At 32.0% G+C, this 12,950-nt stretch overlaps 1 protein-coding gene across 1 annotated transcript; it reads right to left on the bottom strand.

Annotated features, from left to right (window-relative positions):
• On the bottom strand, nucleotides 7,040–12,519 carry LOC109330860 (homeobox-leucine zipper protein HDG11-like). The gene is made up of 10 exons (XM_019565133.1): nucleotides 12,380–12,519; nucleotides 12,149–12,266; nucleotides 11,546–11,731; nucleotides 10,892–11,407; nucleotides 10,519–10,620; nucleotides 10,227–10,436; nucleotides 8,896–9,076; nucleotides 8,192–8,460; nucleotides 8,025–8,114; nucleotides 7,040–7,613 (listed from the first exon to the last, which is right to left on the bottom strand). The coding sequence occupies exons 1-10, from the start codon at nucleotides 12,517–12,519 to the stop codon at nucleotides 7,215–7,217; spliced, it is 2,211 nt and encodes a 736-aa protein (XP_019420678.1). The 3' UTR covers nucleotides 7,040–7,214.

Raw genomic sequence — 12,950 nt, 5'->3', positions numbered from 1 at the left:
TGTGAGAAAAGAGTTATCCAACTTAAAACTGTTCAGAGTGATCCATTACTGTCTTTGAGTAACAAATTACTAGTTTTGAAAAGTTGAGTAACTGATTACCCAGATTGCTGTAATCGATTACTCTAATTTGATTTTAAATGAACAATGGATAGAGAGTTTGGGTAATCGATTACCCACTGTCAGTAATCGATTACTGAGAGCTGTTGCATCAGATTTTAGATTTCAAAATGAAATGTTTTCACTCCAAACGAAATCTTTTCACTTCAAACAACTCCTACATTTTCAGAAAGGCACCATGAGTGTTTGGAAAGTCTATATAAAGGCTCTAACTATCACAACACAACAACACACAACTCTTATACAATTTTCAAAAGCTCTTAAACTTATTCTGAAGTTATTTCTCTACACTTTTTTCAACTAGTCCTTAACTTTCAAAGTTGTTTTTCTGAAGTTGCTTAGAAGTGTTTCAAAGTTTTCCAAAGAGCATTATTACTTAGTATACATAAAGAGTTGATTGGATTGCAAGTTATACTACTTTCATACTTGTAAAGGCAATCTGTCATTGTTGTACATTCTTCAATATTGTTGCAGAATATTTTCTTTCACGGGGTGTGAAAAGAAAGGGGATTAGAATCACTTGGAAATGTGTTTTCCAAGAGTGAATAAGGATTAGGGAGTGTGTAAGGTACATAGAAATCTCGGGATGAGATATTGTAATTACAACTCATAATTCTTAGTGAAGAAATCTCTTGTGCTGCAAGAGTACTGGACGTAGCCTTCGATGCTAGTCGCACCAGGATCCTAAAAGAAGTTATGGCCATTCATCTAGTCCAGCTCCGCAAGCCCAACCCAGGGAGAAAGTTGGGGACCCAAGATCGCTCCAAATACTATGATTTCCACACCTTCTTTGGGCATGTCACTGAAGAGTGTATCCAACTACGGGATACTATTGAAGACTTGATTCAAGCTGGCCACCTCTAACAATTCATTGCTCAGGCCTGATAAGGGCGATTCCCACCTCTGCATCAATCCAGTCCCTCTCGAAGACGTTCCCCCTAAAGGCTCAACAAGAACGCCTTTCAAAGAAGGACCGAGGAGATCGATACCGCCCTAACAACCGATGACAACGTAGTCTAGTGGGCATCAACACAATATCAGGCAGATTCGCTAATGGCGGTACCTCTAGGGCAATCCAGAAAAGGTACGTCCGGGAGGTCATGCAATCAACTATCCGGAACCCTGCCAATATCATAAGAATTGGGTGATACCCCCAATTTCATTTGACGATCATGATTATAAAGGTGTCATATGCGGTCATGACGACATTTAATACTTTTAATACTTGTAAAATGTAAAGAAAAAGGATAACTTTTAATACTTGTGATCGAAATACTAGATAGATGCCTTTCATCTAGTGGTGTGTCTCCCTGTCTCACATTAATGCATATGTGTGATAAAAGTAGGAGGATTGTCTTATAAATTATGTCACTCTGTATAATATTTGTTATGATTGATCAGAGAAATGTTTAATTATTAAGCTTTTAATTTAAATATATTTTTTCAATCAATGATAATAAGTGACACATTTTTTTTTGGAATAAATGTGATTTTTATAAAACTAACATCCTCAAATTTTTATTTGTTGAATGTATTGGCATTAGAAAATCTTAAGTGTTCTATTTTGTCACACGAATTATCCTTTTCCAAGTGTTAATAAACATAATTGATGTGTCACACACATTCTCTTATTTAAACTTATTATGAATGATTCTCCAAAAAATATTTTATAAAGAAAAGTTGTGTGAGAAGTGAGTACTAATAAACATTTTAAGCTTCTCCTAAAAGGGGTGAATGTTTTTAGTGAAGTCTAAACAAACATATATATATTTTTTTATACATCAAACATATATATGTTAAATTTGATTCTACATTTTCTTTTATTTATAAAAATATAAACCAATGAGCAAGTTTATTGAGTTTTAAGATTTGTTAGATTTTGATTAACAACAAAATTTAACTTGAAAATTTGGAAGTAAGACTCCACTTTTGAAAACTAATAATTCAATATTTCGATTTGGAATTTGATAAACAATCAAAGTGGCATACTTCATTATTTATTCATTTAAAATTGAAGAGGACATGAAAACAATTTTTTTATAAGTGAATTTTTTTATTAAAATAATAACAAATTATAGAGAGAAAATAAATGTACAAGAAAATTATTAAGAGAAAACACTACCTAGAAAATAACACTCCATCCAACAAAGTAATACATTTATAACGGTAACAATCCAAACTTAAGATCGGATTAGAGCATCATTCAAACGAAGACATGTTTGCACCTTTGAGTCTATTTTTGATTCATAACCAAGACTTGAATTTTATCTCATCGACTACCGCCTCCATACACAATTTGTTGTTGTTAAAGATGATGTACGTTATCACGATAATTCCAAAGAGACCAAATTCCAGCAATCCAAAAAATAGAGCAAACTGACAATCCTTAACCGGAAGAAAATGTTGTAGAAAATGGCCTTTTCAGAAGGGGGTAACACCATAGCAAGCCCCAACAATCCATAAAGAAACTGCCAAATATGGTAAATGAACTGACAAATGAACAAAAGATGATCCCTAATTTCAAGCTAATCCTAACGCCACACACATAAGCTCATTCCCAATGAAATTGCCACCCCTCTTGGCTAAGTTCCACTTACATGGAATCCTATCCAGGATAGTCCTCTAAGCAAGCATGCAAATCTTCAAAGGAGCTAAAGATTTCCAAACCCCATTCCACAAGTGACAATCCTCTTATCTAGACTCATCCTTATGCCAAATCACTTTGTAAGTTGATTTGATTGAATAAAAATTAGAAGCCTCATGAACACATCAAACACATTTGAAATTAAAAAGAATTTATTAAAAGTATAACATAATTATATGGCATATTAAAAAGATTATAAACATTGACTTCATAATTTATATCCACATAGTATCATTCCATCTAATCTCAGCCTTAATAAATACTTCAAACCATTGTATATGCAGTTTTCTCTAGAAAATCATTGCATTTCCACCTGAGTGGTAAGTAGTAATTGTCAAATCTAACTTTGAAATCGTAGCCAATTGCCACAATAATCATAATAGTGACACTTATACTTCAACTAGTGCACACTGAACCCTAGTTTTTTTCTTTTTTCTTTGTTTCTTTGACAATTAGTGACCCTGCAAAGCGTTGCAAAAGTTTCTTTTAAATAAGTTAGAAAAGCAAGATTAAAGAACTTTGGAATCTGATTTATTTTTCAGTCTACCAGTTTCTCTAGGCTCTAGCATCTTTCATATACCATCTAATGCAAGTAAGATTATCAATAAACATTTTTAGTATGGAATAACTACAAAAATATTTAAGACTAAAAATCTATAATTTTTTCAAGAACTAAATACGATTTCTCACGGGCCTAATTAACAAGCTTCATCACAAAACAACCAATTTATGGGGATGAGAATCTTTTGTATCATATTCCTATCCCAAACCTTGTCTCGTCCAATGATTTTTTGTCAAGTCAATTAAAAATTTACATCATACTTAACCTTTGTAAACACTGTTAATCTCTCTTAAATGGTCTTATTCAGTAATGTGAGAACCAGAATGGATTGGACGGTCCAGCCGGTCAAACTGTTGCCCGAACTTGAAAATAACTTTGATTTGCAATCTTAACCGAATGAGGGTTGAACCGCTTTGAACCGGAGAAATTTTGGTCTGACCGTGTTAAACCCGATTAAACCGGATTACCTCAGGAAGTAAACCGAATAGTTCACTTAAAAAAAAAATAGAACACTGATCTAATATTTTGTTTTACTCCAATCCAAAAAAAGATGAAGAGATACATAATTATTAATTACGTAAAGTTTGACATTTATATATTATCATATATTCATAGATTAAAATTATTAATTATGTATGGAATAACTAGGTCAGATTGGACGGTTTAATCGGTTACACCTAATACAGGACCTCTTCTAGTTTGACGTCCGGCACGGATTTCACAATCTTTGTCTTATTATAATTTCTTCTTTCTTGCCCTACCCTAAAACAGAACAAATCCATATTCTATATGTGTCAACGAGTTATACTATTTCATCTCATCATAGAAGAGTGTTATGCGTGTGAAAGAGACAGAATAATAGTTAGGTCCTCTAATTATTGATGATAAGGTTATCATTGTTGTGGAGAAGATTGGAGAAGATGTATTGGATGTAAGAAATATCTCGCATGAAGTTACTTTTGATTCTGGTCAAACAATCTCATGTTTTCTCTTCTTATTAGTTATTCATTTTTGTTATTGGCTATATTGCAAAGAGTTGCATATTAGATGTTCGACGAAATGTCCAAAAAACTTTAACAAACAAAAACATGTGTATATCAAATGATTGTCTGATTAGTGACCTTAGCGACATTGACAATGTGTTAGTTCGTGGTTTCTATGACTAGTTATATTTGTGGTGGCCAAGAGTGGTTGCTTACCATGATAGGTTAGTGAAGTAAGTTTTATTAAATGTGTAAGAAACAACTACATTTGCTTCATTTAGTGTGGCCCATTAACCGTGGCTAATAGGTCTTTTTCTTATAGTGATACACATTGTTAAATCTTTGAGGTATACAATCAATAGCACTTAGTGAACCAATCGCTATTGATTGTATATTAATCTTCCACATTTAATAGCATTTGTTTCATTGAGTACTATTAATTTCTTTCTGGCTATCATTTACAAGTGTTCTGGACACGGGCACTGTTGAGAGTATGTTGTCAAAAGAGAATTCTCACATAGTGAATACCTCTCCACAACAATTTAGTTCTTGCTAGTTAGCGTTAGATCCAAAATGAGTATTTGTATTTTAAATTGTAACTACAGTCATAATTATAGTTACATTATTGTAATTGGTTACAATAGGATTGTTATATTATTGTATAGACTTCCAAACAGTGATGGATCTAGGATCCAGAGGCTAAGTGTGCAACATATTTAAAAGTTTAAATAAGAGTATAAAATTTGTGTACTGGCACTATAAAGTTTTTACACTGTCCGTCCATCATTCACCATTTTTTACACTGTCAGTCCATCATTCACCACTGATTTGTATTACTTTTGTTTGAGAGTCAATGATAATTAATAAATTAATGGTGGATGATTTGTTGACAGTGTAAAACACTTATACTGTCAGTAAATACATATGAAAATAATGTATAACATCGATTATAAAAAGAAAATATTAATGTCAAAATTACAAAATTTAAATATATTAATTAAATAAATAACATTTTTCACTAAATATATTTAATCAAATAAATTACATTTCTCGTTTTGTAATCAATTTTTTTGTCAATATTGTTGAACACTTCTTATGGAATATAAGCAACTAGACAATTATTCATTTATGCATATTCCATTCAATTACGCAACTTATTTTTTCATACTTTTCATAGTTGAAAAAACTTTTTCTAGAATTTTATTACTAACTTCAGAAGAATATAAACTACTGTGTAAAAATGTATATTCCAATTTCAACTAACTTATCTTAAAGATTATTCATTCCTTTTAAAGAACCACATTCAACAATATTATGCATGTTAATGATATAAATCTCAAGTTGATTATCAAACACCACTAAATCAGTTGAACAAAAATCATGTGTATAAAAGTTTGCAAATTTAATGACAAAACTAGAGAAAAACTCAGATAGACTCAAATAAGATATGCAAAAAAAGCAGTTAGGTATTTGTCTCAGAGAGATGATCATGAAGTTCCTTAAGTTGCATATACATAATATAATAAAATAATTAAACATAATGATGATTATTTGTTGTTCACATGACATGTTATGTCATTTACAACAACAAAAAATTGGTCTTGTAGAGTTATATTATAAACAAGAGTGTAATATTTATTTATATATATATATATATATATATATATATATATATTAGTGTAAAGATTTATATATAGTCACTATATCATCCAACACTAACTTGGATTACTTTTGTGAATAGTCGATGATTAAATAAAGATGAAAGATGATGTAGTGACATTGTATAAAATTCTTCCACTATCGATACATATATTTTTTCTATATAAATAATACACATATTTTCTTTTTAAAATCAGGGTGTGCATATTTTCACACCTTGGAATCAACATAGCATAACCCCAATTACACTTGTGGTATGGGGAAGAAATTTAAAACGATGGTGAGTCTCAAATCTAGACTATAAACTATTGCACATGCATGCACGTCAATTACACTGGTAATAATACTACAAAAACAAGCTCATTGAATTATAATTAATTTAATCATAAAGAGATGCATATTAACGGTAATTTATGGTTTTAGCTTTCTACTTTTTCCCACATTCAATTCCTCATATACCCATATCTTCTAAACGAATGAAATAAATGAGGATGAGCATTCCAAAGGCAGGTGAATGCTCATTAATTTAAAAAAACTTTTCTTTAATTAGTTTTAAAAAGTCTTAAGATTTATTCTTTTAATTCCTCTGTATATGGTTGTATACTTGTAAATGTATTTCTTTATTTCTATCGTGAAGTTTGCTTTTAAAAAATCTATGGCTCCTAGATTTTCATGATAAAATTATCCAAAGTTAGAAATGTGCTGTAATTTCTTTAAAAATATTCATGGCTTCTCTATCCCCATTTTTTTGTACTACAAGGATATATTCTCGGTTTTTTATTAAAGAACTAATCCTTTTCAGGATGCATGATTGTCTCTCCCAATAAGTGTGGCTGTCAGAAATTAAACTTTTCTTTTTGGTCATTATCTGAATTTAGTGAAACCTTACACCACTAGATCAACATTTTGTTAGTTCTAACCCCATTTTTATTACAACTAAACGAGGTCAATAAATCATGAATATGAAGTCTAAGCACATAAGGTGAGTCTTTTATTATCTCTTCTTCTATTTCAAAATACAAAAACAACAACAAAATCAAGACCTTAACCTACAATAAATGCACCACAAAAAAAAAGACCTTATACCCAAAAAACCAATAAAAAATGTAGTTGGTGTAAAATGCAATGAACTGGAACCACTGAAACAAAAGCATGGGTAGCTTTAGTTACCATCAACACATAACCAAACAGAAACAGTAAATGGTAGTTCTCCTACACGTTGATACCATGATTAGGAATAGAACCACCTTCATGAGGAGCTAGGACAATTCAATGAAACCTTAATTTGATGGATAGCTGTGTTAATAAGATTAGTAACATGTGCCACTGAGTCCATGTTGATTTCTGCTGAAGGAATGTTACTCACTAGTATTTGGAATGAAACTGTGATCAATGATCCACCACTTCCTCCTATGCTTCTGGTTAAGCTTGAGCTGGTTGATGCACCATCTCCTCCTCCATGGTGTTTTTGACCATCTGGTGAAATGGAAAACCCAGATGGCATTAGAGGAATGAATGAAGGGTCTTCACCACTCATTACTTTGTTGATTGATGGAAGATCAATTGGGCAATAAACCACAAGTGCACCAGAAGAATCTATGCAACTCTCTTGGAGTATCAACATGCCATTTTTAGTTGTGTTGAAATCCTATCATATTTATTCACAAATGGGTTAGGTACATATTGTAAAATTCACCACAATTTATACTTACTATAATATCATAGATTTAAAGATTTTTTCTTTGGAAACACTTAAGTCTTATAATGATGAAGTCTATCATGTGTATGCAAATGGATTAGGTAAAAAGTGTAAAATTACCATGCAAATAAAAAGGAAAGACAAACAATCTTCAATGGAAGATGTTTATCTCATGCACACTAGTTTTGTCAACGCTGTTTTTTAGGGCTACTTGATTAAAAGACTTTTGCTTTGGAAATAACAAAAATCTTTTGATAAATTTATATAAAGTATGTGTGAAAAGTAGTGTTAATAAAATTAGTGTAAGAATATCATTAATTACTAAAACTTTAATTTAGACACAAAGGAGGGTTATCTTACTTGAAGAATCGATATGCAGTTACCAGGGTGAGAACCATTTGCTATGTTTGCAACCTCTTGCATATGATTACCATTGGAAAGAACATCCCACTATAAAAGAAATAGAAGCATTGTTAATATCAAAACATCAGAATAAGTTGATTAACTTAACTACTATATGTTACAACCTGAGGTCTTCTTTTCTCATCCTTGAAGAAATTGAACACAATGTGTAGAGGGATTGGGAGCCAGATTGTAGTGGCAGCACTTAGAACCACACCATTAGTTTGTTTTGGGTCTGTGCCCTTGTGGTAAGTGACTCTGAATCTAATCTCATTTGACCCAAACGTTGTGGTCCAGTTTTGGCCATTTGATGTGCCAACACTGGCACAGAAACTAGTGACCATCCTTTGAGAAAGTTTCAGCATACTTGTCTTTCCTTCTGGAGACGTAATCACTAAAATTCAAATGACATGTAGTTCAGATTAAGGGACTAAAATTAAATATGATGGCAGAGATTGTGTGAAATCTGTATGCAAAATGATTTGTTAACAACAATTATATACATGAATGGGAGGAATAAAGATGTGATGTCCGAAACCATATCTCAAATTTTATCCTACACCAATAAAAACATTGGAACAAAGATCTTTGTCCCAAACTAAGTCTCAAATTTTGTCTTTCACGAATGAAAATATATCAAATCCATTAAAAAATTAAAATTTTATTATTTTATATGTTTTTATTTTAACAGTGTGAGACGTGGTTTGGGATAACAAATTTGAGAGTATGTTACTTTGTCTTTTTTCATGGGTGAAATGTATATATAAGGTGTCAAAACAAGATAATTAAAACTAGATGTTCAAATAAAAACCTCATGATATATATATACCTCCTCCAGGATCACGAGTCGAATTGGTTGTCACGGTCAGAGAAGCCATTCTTTCACACATCCTCTGAAGTATAGCAAGCCATCTGTCTGCCCCAAAAGCCATTCCACTATGCATAAAGTTTCTAAAAAAATTATGGATAGGAGTTTTGTCTTCTACCTCTACATGTTCGATCCATGTAACCTACATGACAACTTATAAGAAGTTACTAAAATGCTTTTACTTTTTCGAAGTAAACAAATTCACTAATAAGCACCAGATGTGCATGAATAGAACAATGATCACAACATACAAGAAACATTAGTGAAAATGAGTTTGAATGGGTCTAGGTAATATACTATCTAAACTTGCCCCATTCATTTATTTTGGAGTGAGACCCTATACACACATGGATATCTGGTGGGTCTGTCCCCACAGTCTTTAAGTACCTAACAGATTTATGAGTATCCAAAAATTAAGAAAACATTAAAATTAATTACGAACAACTTGTACATTTGCATCGATCATAATTATATATTAACAACGTAACATTTGAAAATTTATTTAACAAGAACTTTAAAATCAATATAACATTAAAACACAATTATGAGTTACTTAAAACCTAACTTCACATTTATAAATTAACATAATATTATATTTATGAATAACAATATAACATTATAATTATGATTGATATGATAGTGTAGTTATATATAGATTTAAGAATTGTTGATTTGAGTATCCATCCACATGTGTGGTACCCAACGGTCTAAATTCAGACCCATTTAGTAGCAGGTTTCAAAATGTTCAATCTCGATTATTTGCAGGTCAAAAAACACAACCCTACACTTGACCCATTCCGAACATTTCCAGTGGGTAACCGTGTGTCTGTGAACCCTTTGTCATCCCTACACTAAGAGCAAGGCACATGAAAACTAATGTCCATTGTATATGACCCCCACCCCACTATGTACCAAAACTATAAGAACACACTACTTATTGTAATACCACTCAACACTGAACGATGCAATACCATTATAGAGCAACAGCAAAGAAAAGGGACTACAACAAACAACATCGATCACTTCCATGCAAATGCTTATTACTTAATTATACCCAAGTAGCCAACATCATAAATATAGATTTGTATCCTATAAAGTGAGATTTCCCTCCCTTATGTAAGCAAGTCATTTAATACTTTTTTTTATAAGCAAATGTGCAAATGCACCCTACATATATATATATATATATATATATATTGAAAATTATGCTAACAATGCAGTTTTCATATCTAGGGTGATACACCTTTACCTACTCACTAATCACTATAGAGGATCCAAGTCCAGAGATGTACCTTGGATTGACCATTAGGCATGTTTTGGATTAAGCAACCAGAAGGAAAACGGTGACACCGAAATTGTGGCATACATTGTTTGTCTTGTGGATTATCATATGAAACATCAACTATTGCCCATGTTCCCTTCTCAATCTCTTGTGAGTAACGAAGAAAGTGGAACTCTCGAGTAGAAACATGTGGAGACAACACTTGTAACTCTTCATACATCTAAATAAAATGTTTAGCATTAAAAACTTTCATGGGATCCAACTTGAAAGACGTGATTTAATTGTTCTTAATTCCAACTTACCAGCTGCAATGAACCATTGCTACCATCCATGATGCTAGAGGATACAACCTCTATAGTCTTTGCAGCTGAAACAATAGGAGCAAAAATTTCCTTCCATTGATTCTGAAAAATCAATCATGACATTAATTTGAGCAATTCAAAAAACTGAATGGAAGGTGTCTATTGAATTCAAGCATAATGGTTTTGGATCAAAAACTTCGAAAACCTTGACATTTCGGATAATTGTGGACATTTACGGTCTATGCGGTCACAATTGAGGTCGCAATATGGTTTTGACAACTCCCAAAACCTTCACATATAAGTGTAGAGAGCCCTTGCACACCCAAATTTAAAATCTTGATTAAATTATTAAGAGAGAATAAGAGCAACTTACAGGATCCATGAACTTTTCTGCCAAAGTAGAGCTTTTCATCATAACAAAAGCTGAGTCTCTCGACGCTTCAACACGAACATTACGATTCATGAGGCGAGTATTTTCCGTGGGGAACATTCTTTCATATGTCTCAAAATTAAGAACATCTCTGCCATCAGTGGGTGACATTAACCACAAGGGTTCATTTGTGTGCAAGAGTCTCATAAATTCTTCAAAGGCAATAGTAGCAATTGTTGACATGAGAGGCTCATCAATTCCTGATAAGGAACCAGGTGGAGGCAAATATGGTGTAGCATTACAAGAAGTAGAAGTCTCTTGGCGAAGATTGGTACCAAGAGAAGAGATGCTGCCACCGGCACCGCCGTTTCCACCGCCGTCAAAGAATCGTTGTTGCTTTCCAATAGTACTAGTCCCCATAGACACGTTTATCGGGGATATATTAATAGCAAGAATTGGAGGAAGTGAAGAAAATGGTTTTCCAGTGTACTTAGATACAAAGTTAGACATTGTATCAAGCTGCAACATTGAATAAGTTGTTCTTCATTCATTTGTGTTAGTAAATGATACATTGATAGTATAAAAAACTCTTACGTTATCATTTTTTTTCTCTCGGTAATATCATATAGCATAATATTAGTGATATAAGAAAGTTACCTTTTCTTTAAGGTGCACATTCTCTAATCTCATCTTTTGGTCAGCATAATAAGAATCTTCATTGATAGGTGGACCACAATTAGGGCATGTGAGTTTTTTTAATGACTCCCTAATTGCAACGTTCTCACGTCGTATTCTGTCATTTCCTGCTTTGAGGGCTGAATTATCTTGTCGTTCATGTTGGGTCTGAAATATTTCATTATTATTAACCAAAAAATACACTCATAAGATTATGACATGTTGTGGCCTTAGTCTATCTTATTAGAAATGAGATTAATTAGATTTTAATAATAGGTCCTTTGATTTATTAGGCTTTATAGATTTGATTTAGGTTCAAGCTTGGATATTGGTTTTGTATCATTTTCTGATTGGTGTATGAGTGGAACAGATTGTATCGAAATATCCAAGATAATCTCTATGAAATTTCTATTTGGTAAGAGTAGTGCCTCTCATATTCTCTCAATAATATACTTAGGTTAATAAAAAATGAATCAATATCAGCATGAAAGGGTATTAGAAATAAAAAAAACAAACAGTATATAACATGGTTATTATCTAAAGAAGAATAAAAGTAAAAAAATATGAATAACAAAAATATATTACCTTCAACTGAGCTCTTTTATTCTGAAACCAAAACTTTACTTGTTGAGGTTGCATGCCTAATTCCCTACTTATTTCCATCCTCTTTTTCTCATCGGTATATGGACACACTTTAAACAATCTGAAAAAACCATATGATATATAATAAACATTAACATTTCTTCTATTATATATGTGATGCACGTCAACTTTACTATATAATATCATAGAAGAGAAGAAATCATATAAACTTACAATTCAAGTTTATATTTCTGTCTGGAGGTAAGAGGAGCCTTATAACTATCATAGTAGTCGTTGTGGTCGTGATTATTATGATTGTTCCTTGGCCGGTTGGATCGACCTCCATGTCCTCTACGGGTACTTGCAAGCTCCATTTTTGTGTGTGAGTGATCAATTAGTCTGAATCAAACAGTTGCGCATCACAAACAAGGGTAATATTACAAATTGGAAGAAATGTGTGGTGTATTAACATCACAATTATACATGTTATTATCTTTGTATTCAAACTTGCAAAATTGAAATTTATATGAAAAAAAGAAAAGAAATCCTCAACAATATGATTGATTTGAGATGGTGAGTTTGAAACTCAAACCAAATCACTCACATACAAAAAAAAAATATATATATAATGTAATGTAACATACATACAAATATATTGATCTACATATATAACAAACAGAAAAGTTATTAAAAAAAGAGAAAATAAATTATAGCAAATGGAGAGTGGAACTAGCCAGGATAGCCAAGAGTATCTTCATACCTTAAGGATAATAAATTAATGGCTTTTGGGTGTATGAATGTTTCT

This window comes from Lupinus angustifolius, chromosome LG17, assembly GCF_001865875.1.
Source record: "Lupinus angustifolius cultivar Tanjil chromosome LG17, LupAngTanjil_v1.0, whole genome shotgun sequence".
NCBI lineage: Eukaryota > Viridiplantae > Streptophyta > Magnoliopsida > Fabales > Fabaceae > Lupinus > Lupinus angustifolius.
Note: the sequence above shows the minus strand (reverse complement) of the source record. Positions and strands in the feature narration are given on the sequence as shown.

Excerpts from the sequence above, each read along its gene's own strand:
- LOC109330860 (XM_019565133.1), bottom strand. The coding sequence starts at position 12,519 with ATGGAGCTTGCAAGTACCCGTAGAGGACATGGAGGTCGATCCAACCGG. Across the intron at positions 12,267-12,379 it reads CAGAAATATAAACTTGAATT|ATTGTTTAAAGTGTGTCCAT; the intron begins GTAAGTTTATAT and ends TGGTTTTTTCAG. Across the intron at positions 9,077-10,226 it reads TGCCTAATGGTCAATCCAAG|GTTACATGGATCGAACATGT; the intron begins GTACATCTCTGG and ends GTTGTCATGTAG.